Source organism: Charadrius vociferus, unplaced genomic scaffold (genome assembly GCF_000708025.1).
Source record: "Charadrius vociferus isolate BGI_N301 unplaced genomic scaffold, ASM70802v2 scaffold407, whole genome shotgun sequence".
Classification (NCBI taxonomy): domain Eukaryota; kingdom Metazoa; phylum Chordata; class Aves; order Charadriiformes; family Charadriidae; genus Charadrius; species Charadrius vociferus.
Genome location: NW_009649852.1, coordinates 1,311,261 through 1,330,551, shown reverse-complemented (window position 1 = coordinate 1,330,551; position 19,291 = coordinate 1,311,261). Strand labels below are relative to the sequence as shown.

The 19,291-nt window shown below is 50.7% G+C and overlaps 1 protein-coding gene across 1 annotated transcript; it reads right to left on the bottom strand.

Moving 5' to 3' along the window:
- Positions 1 to 4,069: 4,069 nt before the first annotated feature.
- Positions 4,070 to 19,291, bottom strand: XRRA1 (X-ray radiation resistance associated 1). The gene is made up of 18 exons (XM_009891015.1): positions 19,224 to 19,291; positions 18,424 to 18,533; positions 17,178 to 17,332; positions 16,863 to 16,934; positions 16,020 to 16,092; positions 15,232 to 15,329; positions 13,555 to 13,688; positions 12,857 to 12,955; positions 11,512 to 11,753; positions 9,924 to 9,964; positions 9,061 to 9,177; positions 7,919 to 8,012; positions 7,074 to 7,192; positions 6,357 to 6,617; positions 5,614 to 5,779; positions 5,374 to 5,486; positions 5,142 to 5,247; positions 4,070 to 4,311 (listed from the first exon to the last, which is right to left on the bottom strand). Exons 1-18 carry the CDS (start codon positions 19,289 to 19,291, stop codon positions 4,070 to 4,072), a joined length of 2,310 nt encoding a protein of 769 aa, XP_009889317.1.

The window sequence follows — 19,291 nt, the reverse complement described above, 5'->3', positions numbered from 1 at the left end:
ACAGATTGACACTTTCATTTTGAGAAATCTTATAGCAATGATTCCGTAATATATATATCTATCTCTGTATCTCCTTAACACACAAACTACTGGATGTTTAAAATCATACCGAGGGCCGGCCAGACCTGGCCTGCTCTGCCTACCCGCTGCGGCTCGTGGGCGATGGCTTTCCGTGCCCTCTCACGTGCCGCAGCCTCGTTAGGTGCTGATTGAAGTAGGCGCCTTTGACCCAAACCGAATCCTGCTCCTGTAGCCAGCTGTGAATTAGAAGGAAATTAAGTAATTAGAGCCTTGACTGGACCTAGAAGAGTGACGCAGAGAGAAGTAGCGACAGCCTGGATTTGCCCTTTACAGTGAAATAAGCTCAGGAGGGAAACCCACAGCTTTTACTCAGAATTCATGCCATTTTTTTCCCCCAACATTTTGAGCTAAAGTGTGCACTTCCCAAGCGCCTTTAGATTTCTAATTATTTTTACAGGACCCCTTCTCCCCGCCCCTTCCCTGCGGTTGATCCCTTGAGCCCAAATCAGACTTCCCTAAACAGTTTCCTTCTTTATCACGGCGCTTGCATGGGTTTCATCCAGGCTCGGGCTGCCAGGCGCTCTCTGAGCAAGCCTACACCACACCAAAAAAAATAGATTTACGTGCTGAATGTATCCTTTCTTTCCCCTCTTAAAATAGATTTTGCAGCCCAATGCACCAGGCCAGTGTCTTAAATATCTTCTTTTTAAAAGATTACATAAATATTTAGGGTTTTGTATCTTAATTTCCTCTTTCTAAATCCGAGCTGGGCGGAAGTGCAGGAGGCAATGCCTGAGCTGGGGCTTGTCCCCAGCCAAAAAAAGCTTAATGGGATCCTTCGCGCCCCCGGCTTTGCAGCCGGCTCCCCCCGAAACAGAGAACCCGCACCCTGGCAGCACTGCTCGGCTCCCGAAGCATCACGCACAGTCCATTGCATCTGCATCGAAGGAGACCTTTGGACGTGGCATCGCAATCATGTCACTGAAGGGTTGCGGTCACAGCAGCGTTCAGTAAAGCATCAGGGTGGGGTCGATCTTTTCTTGTGAGGTCCGATGAAGCTGCTGGCTGCGTTTCTACGTTCGCTTCTCCATCTCGTTGCTTAAGGACTAGGGAAAACATGGGCCGTTTTCCAGCCGGCTCACCTAGACCCTCTCGCCTTCTTCCTGAGCTAGCCGTAGCGCGACTGCCCGCGGCTGAAATCCACCCAAGGCAGTGTCGGGTTCATGACTTGAGGCGACGTGAAGCTAGGATTAATGTTTTATTAATTTAACACTCTGTAAGTTTGTGTAAGCTTGCACAATTGTATATAATTACACTTGAAAGAGCAGGAATTCCCAGCCTCTACTCTTTAAAGGTCAGGTATGACGCTACCTTTGCCACAAATAATGCCAGCTGAGAAGTAAAATACCTCTTGCTGAACGGTGGATGCAGCTCAAGATCTGCAGAGGCTCTAAGATGAAACCAAGTATTTATTTACACTTACATGAAAGTGATTTCTAACCCTCCTCCTTTCTGCAGCCACCTTCTCTGCGGGATGAAGGCAGTCCTTGCCGGCTGTGGGTCAGCGCGGGCGGGCGAGCATCCTCCCAAAATGTGAAGCTGCCTTCTCTTGCGAGAAAAAAACAGGTCAAGAGATTGCAGTGCTGGTAGCACTAGAGTGGTTGGGGTTGGTTTGACGACAGAAGGACCCTATCTGCCAAAGATGCCACCAACTCTGGAAAGTTGCTTTCTGACCCTCCAGAGCTCTCTGCCCAGGAAAAGCCGTATGGAAAGGTCCATGTTTGGAGTCAGTGAGATCAGATAAATGAAGGAAAAGTGCCAAAAGAAGGGATCATGCGAGATGATTGTATAATGTTGTTCTATATTGTCAGTATTTTTCTTCAAATGCTATTGTACATGCAGTGCACAGTAGTCATGAAGTGTAGCTTGAACAAGCGCTTCTTTGTATTTTCTCAATGAAAGCAAAGGGGGAGGTTGAAGCCTTAAAGACTATCACTGATTTTAAAAACAAGCCTTTAGCAATGCTCCGAGGACAGACCCCAGGGCTCCGCCGGGACCCTCCAACAGCCCTGTGCCGTCTCCCAGTTGTCCAGTGAGAGGCTGACAAGGAGTTTGTCCCATGCGTGGGGGGAAGTGTTTGACGAAAACCCGGCCCCTCTCACCCATTGGGGGACCGGAGATGAAAACTAACGACCGTTGGATGCAATGGTCTCACGTGGCACCGTGATGGAGACCCGTGGGATGTCCCCATGGATGGCAGCTGGGTGGAACTGGGACGCGACGCCGGTTTGAACTACAGGACGGAAGCTGGGATGATCCCTGCGTGTCGCATGCGTTGGACACAAACGTTTCTCTTCCCCGTGTCTGTAAAACACCGCGAAGCATCAGCTCTAGAATTAGCTCTTCACTATGCAAACAGAAAAACCTTCAGCTGGTTACAAAGGGGGTTTGTGTATGCCTGGTTTCCTTGGTATTTACTGTCAAACTGTTTAAAACAAATCTAGATGTTGCTACACTTTTTTTCCCGATAATGCTTTAAATCCTTGTGCTTTCGTGTTCTCCTCAGCTTGCCAGCGGAGCACCGGGGTGGTGAAAGACTTGCGGTCATTTTGGGTCTCAGCTGAACCACCGTGGCTTCATCTGAATGTTTTAAAAAGCGATGGAAGTTACTGAAGGACTGTTGACTTGCATGTGTAAAATGTGTGGGTAAAATGACATGCAGGCGTCTGTCATGTTGTGGCTTCTGTTATTTGGAACAGAGTAAATCCTGCTTGTGAAAAAATTGTCACAAACCAGAAATGCGCCAACTGTGTACAAATAGCTTGTACATTTTAACAGCAAGGAGGACTTTAACTGCAGGACAAAGGCCGAGGTTAAAACAGAATAAAACCAGGTTCTGACAGTGAACTACTTGTTTTTGCTGAAGTTGCTGCGCTTGAAAACAAGCAGGATCCTACTGCTGCCTATCCTGAACAGGTTACAGTTGCCCCTGGCTGACTGAGGTTGTTGAGTAATGTTTTGCAGGGAAAAAAAAAAAAAAAAAATCAGAGAAGGTGAGTATAATGACATATTTTTCATGTAGGTAAGCAGCCAGTGGGGAGTGAGCATCCTCCCATCGCTCCCCATCGCTTGTCCCAACCCCTCCAGTTGCACTAACGCAGCTGTTTTTATGGATGCTAGACCAGGGGATGGATTTGGGGTTTTAATAACTGTTTTGTGCACAGTTTTGCTCCCTGAGCACACTCAGGTCTGGCTGGTCGGGCACGTACCTGCAGCAGGCTGGGGCTCTGTGCTGAGAGCTGCCACGTATGGATGCCAGACCAGGTGATGGATTGGGGTTTTTAATAACTGTTTTGTGCCCAGTTTTGCTCCCTGAGCACACTCAGGTCTGGCTGGTCGAGCACGTACCTGCAGCAGTCTGGGACTCTGTGCTGAGAGCTGCCACGAGCAGCGCTGGCAGCGCTGCCCCGGCGCAAGACGGATTTTCCCCAGCACTTGGCTGCGGGACAGACCAATGCTGGGACAGCAGGCGAGCGCCGAGAGCACTGGGGAGCTCCTATTAGCTTGCCACAACGGTAGTGGTGTTGCTGCTCACCCACCAGCCCTCCTTGTGCAACCCGTTGGTCAGTGCAGGCAGAGCCCCATCATGAGCTGGGCTCATCATGGGATGGGGGGTGTCACAGCTCCCTCCGCCCTCTTCACTGCTGGCCAAAACCTCCCTGCAATGCCCAGAGGGTGCAGCAGTTTTTCTTACCTGTCAGCTTTTGTGCAGGGATGGGTGAGCACACACCTTATTTTCCGGGAACTGCAGAGCACAACAGGGAGCAGAGGTGGTTTTCATGTGCTGCCATGGCAGCGTTGTGGCAGTATCGGTGCTTTCAGGCTGGAAGTCGCTGCCTGAGAGCCTGAGATGAATCTTGTCACTGCACTGGATTTTTCAACCTCAGGAGGGGAAAAATGGCTCCAAACAAGTTACAAAATAATACACATTTTATCCAAGAGAACCAAAGTGTGGGATGCTTTATTCAACCCCTGGCTATATTATGGACTAAACTTTGGGCATCTTCTTGGCCGCTGTCTTCCCTGGCAGCTGTAGCTGCTCAGGGTTCCCCTGCTCAGATGTTGCCTCCATGAGAAGGGCTTCTACCACGTGTGCCTCATCCGACAGCTTGGCCATCTCCTTGCCAAGGGTTGCAGGGAGGATCTCAAACACCTCCTGGAATTCCTCCATCAGCCTCCGTGCCTCCCGGTATGCTCTGGGGTTGGATTTCCTCTTTTGCAAAACAGATGCTGGAAAAGGCCAGGGGTGTGAGCAGAGCGATGGGACGGGTCCTTGGCTACAGTATTTCAGCTTCCCTCCCATGCTTCTGCCTACCGGCAGCCCCAGTTTTCTCCTGTCCCTGCAGCACAGGGCATGTCACTGTGGCAGAGGCACAAAGGTGGCTGCTGGGATCCAGCTCTATCCTGGTGCCCACACAAAACACGGGAGCCCCAAAAGTAGAGGCACCGCTGGTCTTGAGTAACCCAAGAGTGAAGACAGATGTGCTGGGTTCAAGTCTGGGCAGTGGCTCTTACTGTAGGTGGCAGAAAGTGCCTTAATTTTTTGTCTCTCTTCCTCTGCTCTTTCCTGGTCAGCGTAGGGAAAAGCAAAAGCACCGGGGAGTACTGGTGCTTGTACTAACAGTTCAGGATTGAACCAGCATTGGGGCTGGGATGGAGATAAAACATGGTCAGCGCTTGGAGACCCCAGCCCTGTTTCATCTCGGGGGCAAAACCACTTTTACTCCAAGGCTGTTCTCCCACCAGCTGGATTTGGGGTGGAGTTAATCCAGCTGTGGATCCAAGGGACCCCAGCAGTGGCTGCGTTGCATTTACCCCTCTCTTAACCAGTAGCTAGAGCATCGGGGTCCAACCTCGTGGTGGGCTGAGGGCATTCAGTGGGCGAAGCCCTTGTCCTCTCCGCAGGGACATGAGGGGAGGCTGCTGCAAAGGGAAGGACCCTCATTCCTAGCTTGGCTGCACCACAGGGCCCACACAGCTCAAGGACACCTTTACGTTCGGATCCTGCCCCTGCCTCTGCAGTGCCATCAACGGGAGAGACTGGGAATGCAGGAACATACCCAATGGTACTTCCGTGATGGTCGAGGTGTTTCTCATGGCCATCAGGATTCCTTCCAGGACCTCTGATTTTGTCTTTCGGGCAGGAGGGCTGGGCATCCTCCCATGCTGCAAGGAGAAGGCTTGAGCAGAGGTAAGCCAAGCCCATACTCCAGATCTCAGCATCCATCCAAACACATGGGTTGATCCAGATACAGACACAACCGGTCTCCCTTCAGAGCTTCGGCTCTTTACCTTTTTCTGAGGGACATACGGCTTCTGCACAATGTCCAGTCGTGGTTTGGCATCCTGGTAAACAAGGGAGGGGGTCAGGATGTAGTACAGCGGCTGCATGTTCTTCTGTATTGCTGTGAACCAGAGGGAAAATGGGACAACAAAAGACTTTGCTGCTGCTTTCTTGGTCAAAGCGGACCATAGTGCTCATCAACTTGCCAAGGCTTTTCGAAGCAGGAGCCCTCTGCTACCTTCACTCACCAACTGGCTCCATCAAATCTGGGTCTGTGTCTCCACGAAGCAGCTCCTCATAGCCTTTGTATTGTTCTGGAACCACCTGGGAGCTTCCTTCTGGCCTCTGCTCACTGCTCTTCTCCAGCCTGCCCTCTGCCGCAGGTCTCAGCAGGGGTCTGGACTCATCCTCCACCTCAAAGCAGTAAAATAAGGGAGTTCACAGCAGCCCTTTTTTAACAGTCAAGCTGATGGAGTCAGGCAGAGCATGTCCTGCTGTGGCCAGAGGTCTCTCCTGGTTGCACTGATGCCACCACCTCATCCCATCTGTGCTCAGCAGAACTGGTCACAAGAGAGAGAGGGTCCATCCCCATCCCAGTGCAGACTGGTTTCTTTCCGTGATAATCCCAAGATTCTCAGGGAAATCAAGTCAAAAAGGTGCCCTGATGAACTCTAGGAGGGAGTTTTCCACCAGATGCTGCAGGGACGATGCTGGATGATGAGCTCCTGCAGTTGGGGCTACCCACTAAACCAGCACAGCCCTGTGCCACCCTACGAAACAGGCCACCAATTCTTGTTCTTGGTCACAACGTTGCATTTATGCTTCTTGCTAGTGCTTCCTTCTTTAAACCCCTTGCACTCAAAGGAGGGTTATAACCACTGGTGCCCACAGCACGTCTACACGGTTCATTCACTTAGGAAACGAGGATTCATCTATGGACCATTTCTGGTCAAGCCCTGCAGTCCTGAACACTTACACAGCCCGGCCTCACCTGCGTCATGAAGAAGGATGGAATGTCCTCCTCAGCGGAGCCAGGAGGAGGCCTGGAGTTGCCTTCCCCTTCCTCCAGTGCCGTCCGCCAGCTGCTGGCTGGGGTTGCAGAGCTGATGGGGGGCAGCGGATGGGCCAGACTCAGATATGCAGCATCTCTCGCAGCCTCCTCCACCGCTGGGAGCTGTTTCCACAGAAAGGCCTTGGCGGGAGCTTCCAGCATCAATGGCCGCTTCGTGACTTTGGGGAGATGTGACGTGACCTGCGGGGAATGCAATGGATGTCCATGCACACTGCCATGAGTGTCAGCGTGGGGTCAGGTCCGGCAGCTGGAGGCTGATCCTTGTGGGACAGGGAGTGCCAGGGCAGCCCCAGCTCCAGGGACACGCTGGCAGCATCTTCAGTCCTATAATAGGATCCCTCACTCATGGCTGATGGGCAGGACTGAACCCAAAAACCCAGTGACAAATCCTGCTTGGGGCAGCAATTAAGGGGGTGGTTGGACTTCCCAGCCTCATCTTGAGCAAAATACCTCTGATCCTTCCCACCCTTCCCTCCATCCTTCCAACCCCGCTGGGATCCCATGTGTCCCACCAGGTCTTCCCATGCTCCCCAGCAATCAGTTCCTGGGCAATCCTGCCCTGAGTATTGCGGCAAGGGTTTCATCCCTGCCTTAGGCAGGAGAAATCCTGAGCTCCGGAGGCAAATCCCTCCGTACCTTGCGGTTGGCTTTGAGAGGGATAGAGAGGCGCTGCCTCTTCACGGCTAGGTTCTTCTGTCGGACAAGTTTAATCCCCAGACTGTGCTGGAGCAGCTGGGTCAGCAGAGGCAGCTGCCCTGGAAGAGCAAAGGTTCACCAGAGCTGTGAGCAGCTAGTAGAGAGCCCATGGCCCGCTCCTTCACCGGCAGCACACTCTGGCCTGTGCCAACTAATCCCAGGCTCAGCTCAGAGCATGGCACCACCCAGGGACCTGAGTAGAAGCCACCCTGTTTTGTAGGGAGATGCTTTATCCCTAAGGACACACAGCAGACTGGGCTACGTGCCACCAAGGCCAGAGGACCAGTCCTGACCTCTCTTATTTACTAGTCTACACATAGCTTGTTCAGGGAGCAACACCATTGCAACGTTTCATCAGCATCCTTCTGGCTACCTTCAAACATTGCCTATCGAGTTCATGGGCACCTTTGGGGCTTATCCCCCCTGCTCAGAGAGCGGCTGGCAGGAGGAAACCTGGACCAGCTTCAGACAAGCCCTTTGTGGGATAAACACCATTTGGAGAGCAAAATTTAACCTGAGACTGCACTGCCACAGTCACGGATGGGCTGTTACGGACTTCAATGAGGCTGGGAGCAGCAGCAGGGCGTTAACAGTGTTTGCAAGAGCAGTGCTCATCTGCGTTGCTCTTAAGAGAGCAGAAATGGTTAATGCATCTCCTTGGGGGCCAGGGCCATCATGGCAGGAGTTTCTGAACACTGAGAGGACACGTTGTCCCTGTCCCAGAGAGCTAACAGTGAAGGAGGGACAAAGCAGAGTACCCCTGTGGAGCCAGGCTCATATTGTACCGCTCCGAGTGGTGGTAAGTGGGTTGTTGTGAAACATCAGCTCCTTCAGGCACGGGAAGAAAGCCACTGGTAAGAGAGCTGTCTCATCTGCGATCTGCAAGATAAGATAGTTTACTGTTAACTTTAAGCATCGAGTCATGCTGGAGGCTGTAGAATTTTATCCCAACCCTCCCATCAAAATGTGTTCCTCAGATGCGTGGGGACCTTTGCACGGGGCAGGTAGATGCAGTGGGAAGGAAGAGGAGGGAGATGGCATCCCTTAACCAGCAATGCCCAGCAGCTCTGCTGCCTGCGAGGGTTGAGGGCAGAAGCAGCGCTCCTCTTTCCCGCCTGGCTGCTGCAGTCAGAGGACTCATGCCTCTAACACTCAGAAGAGCTGTAAGGTAGAGAGGCAGGACTTTTTTTCTGCAGCCCAGGGCAGCAGCTGCAGCTCTTCTGAGCAGGAAAAAAGTCCTGCCTCTCCACCCTGCAGTCTAAACCACAGCCTGGCCAGGGCACCACAGCCAGAAACCACCTCACTAACAAGGCAGTGACCTAAAACAGGGTGATGACACATGGGGAACGGCAGCAGAGCTCGCTTTGCAAGAGAGCAGAGCCGCCCCATCACGTCCCAGGGGGATGTGCCTCACTGAGCAGAGGTAAGTCAGCACTGCCAGCTCACTCGGCTGGGGAGCAGCGTGAGTTAAGGCCTGGGCAGGAGCCAAAAGCACCAGGAAGAGGAGCTTAAATGTTGTTCTGTGTTACTTGTCCATTGGGGCACACTGTGGCTCGGCAGACAGGTATAACCTGGCACTAAACCAGCAAAGTCCTTGATGAGACATAACCATCCAGTGGGCAGCTCCAGCAAAGGATCAGTCGAGGGGAAAGGCAATACTTCATACATTCTCTGATGAAATTCCTGAATATGCAGGGGTTTAGACAAGCTGGGTGCAAGTCAGCTGCCTGAATAGGTGTCCTGTTTCACCCAAGAGATCCTGGATATCTGACACATCCCCATGAGCTGGCAGATGGACACAGGAGCCTGGGAGACCTGTGCCCTTCTGCAGTGGCAGCTAAAGACCAAGGGTGTCTCCCAGGGAACTAAGGCTGGGCTCAAGCAGCTGAATCTTTACACTTATCTGGAGCCACAGGACCCAAATCACCTTGTTGAAGGCCAGGCTGAGACACTTCAGCTCAGGAAAGGGGGCACAAACGTCCCTGCGCATGGAGGGAGCTGGCAGAGTCTTAGAGGCAGACAGATCTCCTTCCCTGGGATTAACCTTAAAGAGAGGAGGAAGAGGGTGAGTAGAGACACTGCTCCAGAGGCTCTGGTGGCAGAAGACACACCCAGTGGCAGGATACCACCCTCCTGAGCCCAAACACAGCTATAATTTGAAGAGCTTTTTAGTTCAGACCCTCTTTGGAGGTTGTCTTGTGGCAGCTTGCTTTGGCCTCTGCGTTACTGTGGGAGACCTGCAGAGAATCATGTCAAATGCACCAAGCTCCATCATCCAGCCCTGAAAATGTGCATAGGCTCAGGAGGAGCCTGTGCTCTTGGGGAGTGTGCGTATGCACACGTGTGTTAGGCTAGAACATGCTGCGAGCGCTCAGCATCTCTGAAGTTCTAATAAAAATCAGGGTCTTTGGCTTCAAACACCTGATTCTGAAGAGCATCATGTAAATACAGCTGGGGAGAAAGATTACAGGGCTAAGAATGAATAAGATCTCAGCTCCTGAGCCTCAGTCCCCACCTGAGCCGCAGAACACACTTCCCCATGGAAGGGAGGGCAAACTCATGAGCAAATGGTTTTATTTGAAAGTGATACAAGTTTAAGCTCAGGTGTGCCTTGGTTATGGGAAAATTTGCTCCTGATCTCTCTGATGAGAGACGATACTCACTGCAAGCCTTGCAGGCACCCAGAGTCTCAGCCATACCCACGGGCGTATTGAAACTCAACTGAGAGGTTTGGGGAAGGGAAGTTTTGGAGCTCACACCCCAAACTACACATCAGCCAATGATTCTTACCGGCAGCGGGCGTTCCTGAGAGCCAGAATTAAAAATGACCTCTGAAATGAAACACAAGCCAAGTGAGAGTTTCTGTATGTAGCACCTGAAGCTGAGCACTAGCCAGACCCAGCCATGGCAAGGCCAGAATTACCCTGCAAAAACAAGTTAGCATCAGGCAGGATCTGGCTCCACGGCAAGACGTGCCCAGGGTGAAGGAGGATCAGTGACACCGTAGCAGGCTTGCTGGCAGCCCCATCGCTCGGGTGAGGATCACATCCCTGAATACAGCAGAAACCCTGCTACTGGTCTCAGGGCAGCCAGGAGCTTCCCGCAGGTAGATTTTGGTTTGGAGTCTTGCCCTGAGCACAAGGCGTTTCCCACATCATCCTGCTACCACTGGGCCAGGACCAGAAGTTGCACCATTGCCTGCTCCACAAATACCTAACAAAAGGGACTGCTGCAGCGAGCCAGGGGACAGAAGTGCTTGGAGAAGCCCCACCAGCAGCTGCTGTCACAGTCCAGTCCACACAGGAGACACCAGGCGGTTTCTGGATCCATCACATTGTGAGGCCCAGCATGGTGTATGCATCACACTTGGGTAAGGACATCCAGAGGGGAGAGATGACCTACCCCAGGAATGCAGACCTGTGCATGTGCTACCTACTCACACAACCTTCCTGCCATCTGCCTGTCCTGGATCCACGGTAATCTACTTCCTAACCTGATTTTTTTCCCTGTTTTTGCCAGTTTTCCTCCCAGCCAGCACGCAATGTCTCCTTTGGAGCAAACACTGGTGAGGCCTCACCTCGAGCACTGTGTTCAGTTTTGGGCCCCTCACTACAAGAAGGACATTGAGGGGCTGGAGCATGTCCAGAGAAGGGCAACAGAGCTGGTGAGGGGTCTGGAGCACACATCTGATGAGGAGCGGCTGAGGGAACTGGGGGTGTTCAGCCTGGAGAAAAGGAGGCTGAGGGGAGACCTTCTCGCTCTCTACAGCTCCCTGAAAGGAGAGGGTAGTAGGGGGGGAGGGGTGACAGTCTCTTCTCCCAAGGAAGAGACAACAGGACAAGAGGAAACAGCCTCAAGTTATGCCAGGGGAGGTTTAGGTTGGATATTAGGACAAATTTCTTCACACAAAAGGTTGTTAAGCATTGGAACAGGCTGCCCAGTGGAATGATGGAGTCAGCATCCCTGGAGGTATTTAAAAGACGTGTAGACATGGTGCTGAGGGACATGGTTTAGTGGTGGGCTTGGCAGTGTTAGGTTGATGGTTGGACTTGATGATCTTAAAGGTCCCTTCCAACCTAGACGATTCTATGTTTCTATGATTCTAAGCTACCCTGGAGAAGTCCAACAGAGAGAAAGGGGCACTTCTGCCTGAACCATGGGAGATGTCTGCTTTGGGGCGATTCATGTCCAGTAAGCTCCCAATAATTACAGAGGGACCGTACAGGTTAGCTGAGATGTCTAAAATGGTTCTATGTATCCCTCCCTCACTGTTTTAATTTTGTCAGGCTGCTTCACTCACTAATAAACATTCAGCAGATCCTCACCCGACATAACTGAGCCCCACAGTTATGGGCAGGGAGAGGCAGGCGCTGCTCACCCGTCCTACCTGGGTCCCTGTTGTTCCATAGCACGACATACTCAAGCTGTCCTTTCTTCTCTTCCAGCTCTGCTGGCACCTCCATGTCCTCCTGCTGCGGTGGCCGGGGCCGCTGCCAGAGGCTGCTCAGGGACTTGTAGCACTCTGCTCTGAAGCTGTCACCATCCAGCACGGGGTGGAGAAAGAACTGCTGGCTCTCTGCTTGGTGCAGGTAGGGGACGGAAGAGGAAATGTGTGAAAAACTCCATTATTTCCATCTGTGTATCCACCCGGCCATCTGTTCACCCTAGCGCCCACAGGGCAGGGCCCTGGCCCTTGACCTGCCTCCTCGCTGAGCTTCGCAGCAGCAGTGTGGAGGCATCTGTGACACCCACATCTCCCTGCCCCATTTCCCCTCCTCTCCAAACCCCAACCACAGGTTCAGTTCTTGGCACAGCGCAGCGCTGCCCCTGAAACCCGTGACTTTGGTCCCCCACACCAGCCCAAGTGTCACCTAGCTCTAAGTTCACCTTTGGATGAGAATTTAACAGACAAAGAGACATCCTGGCAGTTCATTAAATCACCCAGGGCTCTGATGAGCTGCAGTCCTAACTGGGATTCCCTAAAAATGTTCCATCTTCCCACGGAAGTACAACATCACCAACACACTTGCCCAAGGCCATGAGACAGCTTAGGGAAGAGTAGAAACCCAAATCTCTGCACTCCAGCCCTGCAGTCTCATGCCTAAACTTCACCCACTCCCCCTCCTCTCTCACAATGAGCACAACGTGCAGCTTCCTCCAGGAATGTCTTGGCAAAGCCAGGGCAACAAGCCAGACCAGATACCCACTTCCAGTTTGCAGCGCTGGAGGGAGGCACCTGAGGGACATCAGAAGGTCTCTGCACTGTCCCCAAACCCAGCACAGCCCACTTGGGGGGCGTGTGAACAGCCCCCACTCCTGGTGACTTCTGTGGCTGAAACACAAAAGCCCACATTAAATAGAGGGAGCTGATCCGCAGCCTTTCCTAGTGCTGCTGCACTGAAATAAAGGATGAATCTGGGCTGAAGAAAGGAAAATGGAGAAAGCAACTGCCATTTCTGAAATCAGACCTGGAGATCAGCAAACACCCAGGGCAGGAACTGAATTACCAACCACCTGCCAGGTTTGGCCAGCTTGTGCTTTGCAGCAGGCTGTTTGCTTCCGTTCAGTCCCATTTGCAATACTAGAGAGACTAAACAGGGACATAGCCAAGTGAATCACAAAGATTTTGTTTTTCATTTTAAGCCTGCTACTGTGCAACAGCTGACGGAGGCAGCTGCCAGCCCCTAAAAGCCAGAGCCGTCTGCTGCCAGGTGCTTCCTTACCTGCAGAGATGAGACAGGCTCACAAAGACGCTCGGGTCTGACAGACGATTGTCATCCAGCAACAAGACCTCCAGAGATGGAAACCTTAAATGGGCAGAGCTACGGATACGAAAAGGCTCATTAATAACAGGCTTAAGCAAAGACAGGTTAAAAAACACATCATTTGCTGTCACCAGGGGAAGATATATCCACCAGGAGACTGAGCTGGGGCTGTTTTCATTCTTTTAATAGAAAACTGATATCCAACCTCAAAGCAGCTAAATTGAATCAGTCCAAATGACCATCTAGCTCAGCATCTTATCTCCAACAATGGCAAATGGTAGATACCTTGGCATGGCGACTGTGGCTAAGCTATACGTGAAGGGTCTAATTAATGACGAATAAATAGCCACCATCACGTGGCTTGGCCACCCGACAGGGCTGCTGAATCACTGTCCAGAGGTTCCTCTCTAGCTGCTGATGACAGCAGATACCCTAGGTGATCTGGGACTGAGCTGGGATAACACTTCCCTGCCACCATCAGGTTATTTGGTCTTCCAGTTTGCACGGGAAGAGCTCTGCTGCCCGGGCTGATAAAACCATCGCCACTGCCTTGCCAGCTCCACCGCTCCATCACCCTGCCTGCCCACCTGGCACATCCCACCCGCACACCGGCAGCTCCCCACCAAACCAAAGCATCGCTTGCTGTGTGCACTTACTCCCACGAGCCTGCCAGGTCCGGAGGCAGGGATCGAAGCCCGTTGGCCGTTAAGCGAAGGACTTTGAGCTGGGACAAATCTCCCAATGTCCAAATGTCCTGGGGGGACAAGTTATTGTAGGAGAGATCCAGATCCTGAAGGAAACAGAAGAAACAAACCCCTGGAGCAAAGAACAATCTCTGTTGGCTTTCCTCTGTTGGCTTTCCTCAGTTAGATATTAAATATTTACAGGAGACTTTCAGTCATGCTACCACCCGCCCTAGAGTGATGCTGTGAGCATCTCTGACTTGCAGGGACTTCACTTACAGCGGTGGGACTCTGCACCTTGGCAGAAGTGCTCAGGGCTGGTCCCCGACTCACACGTGTGACTCACGGGACAACAGCCATGAGAAAGCCAGGGAGCAGACCCTGCTGGGGGAAAGGATGAGGGTTCCTAGGATACATGAACATTAATAGTTTTGCTGGGGTACTACAATAGGCTGCATTTCCCCAGGAGGAGCTTACAGCACTTTAGAAAGCAATTTAATATGAATTTCCAATCAGCGTTCCAGGGCTGATTTCTCCAGGCTGTCAGCAAATGAGATCCTGGACACTGGTCAAGGATGAAGCACAGGAGCATGACAGGAAGGGGAATTTAGGTGGGTCCCATCCCCACCTTTCATAGCTGATGCCAGTGACAGGGGTGCTCACACGGAGGCACACAGGGACAGACAGGATCAACCCTGGCCTCATGAGCCTTGGAAATTTGGTTCCCCATCACCTGGGCACGTGTTAACTGAGTCAAACCCTGAGCAGGTTACCAACAGTGCATGGGAGAAGCACAGGAAAGCTTCATGGATTTGGGAACCTTCCAAAGCCTGCAGGCAGGAGGGAGGCCAGGATCTGAGCATACGGAGCTGATAGCTGAGCCACCAAAAATTCTTTGCATGAGACAAGAAGCAAGAAGCCTTTTAAGACAAAGCTTTATATCCAGCAGCAATTAGAAACCATCTGTCCAGTGACAGAGAGAAATCCAAGCAAGGACACCTCTTCAAAGAGAGCAAGCCTAGATAAGGTCAGTACAGCTAAGCCAGAGCCTGAGCTATCTGTAGTAGAGACACACTCCAAGCTGAACAGAGAGGACAACTACAGACATCATCCCAGGCACAGTTGCTTGTTCTTAGGATCCACTTTGTCTCTTTTTTAAAGAAGAAAACAAACTAACTCTTTTGCTGTGTTATAAAGGCAGCCCATAAGTTGGAGAAACTGCAGACACCTATTTAGAGAGGAAGAGGATGGGACTTAGAGAGGTAGAGCATAGTGCGGAGGAGGGTGGGAATCTGCAGGGGATCACACAGCATCAGGGAGGTGAGGGATGACACAAATGACTGGCAGACTGCAGGGAGAGGATCCCACAGCAAAGGGGGTAGCCCATCACGTGGGAAACAAGGAGTCCTGTGGCAAGGGGCTGAGCAATGGGGATCTGTGAGGGATTGCTCTGCGGGAGGAAGCAAGATGTGAAGGTCCTTGAAGGGCACAGTGGAAAGGACATCCTGGAGTCACAAGCAAGCAGGAAGAGAAAATGACCCTGCAGTTTCAGAGAACTCACACTGCAGAGACACGCATCAATGCTATGTGTAGGCTTCAGTGTGATGGTTGGGAGGAGATGAATAAGGTCTCAGATCCCTCTCATCTTACTTCCAAATGCAAGAAATCTCCAGCGGTGATTTTCAGATTTCTTAGTCCGTTCAAGGAAAGTTCCAGTTCCCGCAGTCCTGGAAACTTCCGAAATGGTTCTGCAAGGGTGGAAAATGCTTCAGCGAGTGAGGAACAGCAGTAAAAGAAAAAAAACCATGTCTTATCTTGCTCTGGAATGGACCAAAATCAGCAAGAACAAGCAGCACTAGTATTGTCAGTGGACATGTTTGAAAGAAAATGCCAGCTCAGTTAGACATTTGTCCCTACAAAACATGACACCTACCAGCCTACTCCTTAGACATCTGGTTTGCTTTCATGCATTTGCTCCCACCCCAAATTGGATTATTGCTTGAAGGCACTGATGGCACGTTTAGTTTCTATGATTTACTAGTTATAAACGGATCTCCTTTTTTCTTCTTCAAATTAACTGAGCCCATGACACTGGATTTGGATTCACCTCTCAGCTCCACCATTAACCTTCTGAGCCTTTGGGACAAGTCGTTTCATTATTCTGTGCTTCTATATACCAAATGGGGATTTTCTTTGTGAAGAGCTTTGTTTTCTAATAATGAAAAGGGTACCACAGTGGCACACAATTATCGTTAGTATAAAGGGAATTAGTGCAAGGATTTCAGCTCAATAACAGGAAGAAAGCAGTTCTGCAAAATAAAAGTGCTGTTATGTGTATCTTAAACCTCTTTGTAAAGCTCTAGACCTTTGTTCAGACAAGCATAAGCTTCCCTGGGTTGAAAAGCAGCATCTATTTTTTTGGTAATGCAATCCCTTACCTAATGTCAGCAGGTTCTCAGCAGCATTTATAAAAGCAAGACAATCAAATTTCTCAAAATCATCTTCTTTAGCCTGAAAAAATACAGAAAAAAATCATTCCACTCCAGCTCTAAACTGATCTGAAACAACTGGATCTCTCCTTTTCTCAGAATGCCTAAATCATAGCATTTCCCATAATTAGGTCTTCATTTATTTTTCCAACTATGGAGAGCACCCCTCTGAGTATGCGTTTAACACGCAGCTGCCTCAGTGACCAACATTCAGAAGACCTGGACTAGTTGAAAGTAAAGCCCCCTCTGCATCCTCACTGCTGACCTTGCTCCCCTGCGTGTCACAGGGATCCTGGGCTCTCTCTCACACATACACGTGACTCGGCAAACGTAGTCACCCTGCAATTTAGCACATCTGTACTTCAAAGCACCAGGAGGGAACCCTAAAAAGACACTAAAAACCTACCAGCACCTCAGCTCATTTTCTCTTTGCATCGCAAGTTAGTCATGAAGCCAAATAAAAGTCACTTCTCAACCTGAAGCTAAAATCCTATCATAGTTGAGCTAAAAGTTCCTGAACCCAAAGAACAGCATTTTGTGAGGGGATGTAAGTGGGGAAGGGGCTATGCCTGATAAAGACCAAGTTCATTTGGTTATGAAGACATGATCCAAAAGTTTGGAGGTGAAATCATCCAAGCCTGTCCACAGCTGGCTGGATCACCTTCCTGTGCAAGGAATATACCTGCATTTAACATGTGTTTTCTCTGATCTCTAGACACTCATATGCTGATGGGGTACATTTTTCAACTTTTAAAGCAGTTCCCTGGTTGTTCTTGAGTCTCTGATACTCACAGAGACCAGATTTTGGCTGCTTATGTTCACAGAACACAGGTCTGAGGGGTTCTTCAAACGGTGGTGCTTCATCTGGAGGGGAAAAAAAAAAAATGCAAAACCACAAATGATTAGTCCTACAACAATCCTGTATGTAATGTCCTGGGACCTGAGCCCCAAAACCAGACCTCAACTGCCCTCCGGTGAGGGGGGCACCTGGTGCCTTGAGTCATGGGAAGAGGGGAGAATGTGGCATGGAGACGGGGAGGGAGAGGGAGCTACAGAGTCTGACCACTAGCAGGATCTCCCGCAATAACGGAGGAAATATGCGCTCACCAGAAATAGCTCATCTAAGACATTGCCTTCATTATTTTCTTCCACAGAGGCAGACTCTGGGGGCTTTCTCCTCTGCTGTGGTGTCTTCCTGGTGGTCCCCTTCTCAGTCCAAGTCCTTGGGGTAGCTCTGTGTGCCAGCATCCAGCGCCCAGACCCTGGCACAAAGATGGACCAAGGCAGAGGAGATGGTATGGTGAGCACGCAACCCTCCAAACATGCCCCTCTCAAATTAACTGCACTCTACCTGGTGTTTCAACCCAACACCGAAATCCATCATTTTAAAATCTCCTATATGAAGAAATACAGGAGTATAAAATGTTCAGTGACCATAAATTTAAGGTAGGAACATTAAAGCTACAGCTAGAGCCATGGAAGAGGAGAAACATGCTGCTTCAGAGATGGTAATAGAGCCATAGGTTGCAGACATGGAAACATGGCCTGGAAGACACTTCTGGAGGTTTCCAGTCCAACCTCCCACCCAAAGTAGGACCATCAGCAACATTAGATCAGTCAGTTGTGGCTTTGTCTAGTGATTCCACCACCTCCCAGGGTAACCTGGCCCAGAGCTGCACCTCCTCCCAGTGAAGAAGTTTCTCCTAACATCCAACCTAAATCCCACAAGGTGAAATTTTTGGCTTAGTTAAGCCATCTGCCACTGTTAGGAGTTTGTAGTTGTCCTTCAGGTAGCTGTAAGACACAATCTCCCCCTGGACTCCTCTTGGCTAGATAAAAAATAAATAAAAAAAAAGCTCAGCACCCTCAACGTCTCCTAGAATGTCCTGTGCTCCAGAACCCTGACCAGCCTAGCAGACCTCTCCACCACTTCTCATATGTTAGAAGACATTTCTGCCATTTCTAAGCATTTCATAGATGTGACTCTCCAAGCACAGAGAAAAAGAAGCTGTAGCTCAGAATAGCTGCTGGACAACCACGCTGTGCTATCTGTCTGCATGAAGCTTCCGTCCTGCCATCCTGTGGAGATGCCTGCTAGAGCCCTCATTTAATGGATACCCTAGACATACTGCCCTCTTCATTTCAATGAAGTTTTAAACAATGTTAAAACCTTCTGGGCACCATTCTAAGTTCAGTTATCACCTGTTATCTGTGTTATCAGCTGGGATGTTGATACAGGAAACCACAGCTGAATGTACCCTCTATCTGGCCCAACAACAGGGTGGACCTGCCCGTATGGACACGACATTATTCTGCAGGGCGACTTCGCCAGCAGCACTCAGAGAAGTGTCACCTTCTTTACTTGCACGTAAAATGTTCCTGGCAGGGAAGCAGTTAGTTCCATAGTTGCTTTCATCACCCATTTTATACACTCCTGTTGTAGGCATCTTGACAGCAGCGTTCCTGAGGAGAGCAGGAAACAAATAAAAGAGTTAAAATTTTCATTGGCTCTAACATTACTTTGCTTTAAAGAGCTCTTCCCAAGGGTAGCCACAAATGAAGCGTCAGCCTGTAGGCAAAGGAACACTATCAGGGACACATGAGGAGCATCACCTCCTGAAACGGAGAAGTAAATGAGGTGACAGGAGTACGCGGATTATTTTCCAGCTCAAGATAACAAAATGCAGGCACCAGCACGTGCATGAGTCAGAATGTGTGGACAATGACTCACAAGATTTATGCTTTACCCCTCATTCTTCCTTCCCCTGACTCCTTTCCCTTGTCACTTATGGAGGCTCTGGGAGAAGAACCACATCAGTCACCACTCCCCAAACCTCGGAAATAAACTTCAAAGGCGCTGCATGGCTCTCATCCCATGCCCCTGTAGCAGGAGATGGTCTCCCAGTGCCATCTGATGGTGTCTCCACACACGGACACCACTCTGATATAGTACGGCAGCATTGGACTATGGTGTTCACACATGGTGTCGGTATTGGGGGTAACTCTCCCCTGCAACAAGCGCACACTCTGTGTTCATGAACCGATATAAGCAGGAGGGCAGCTGTGTGCAACGTTGTCACCGGCACCAGCCAGGCAAGATGCTGCTTCACCACCGTGCAGCGATGCTCAGCATGACACTGACGCTGGCACCACCGAGATGGCAGCAGCATGGGGTACACCAGGACACCAGCCGGGGCACACACCTGCACGCCCTGGTACAT

Excerpts from the sequence above, each read along its gene's own strand:
- XRRA1 (XM_009891015.1), bottom strand. The coding sequence starts at position 19,291 with ATGTACCAGGGCGTGCAGGTGTGTGCCCCGGCTGGTGTCCTGGTGTAC. Across the intron at positions 11,754-12,856 it reads AGCCTGTCTCATCTCTGCAG|TTTTTCACACATTTCCTCTT; the intron begins GTAAGGAAGCAC and ends GAAATAATGGAG. Across the intron at positions 5,780-6,356 it reads CATCCTTCTTCATGACGCAG|GTGGAGGATGAGTCCAGACC; the intron begins GTGAGGCCGGGC and ends TACTGCTTTGAG.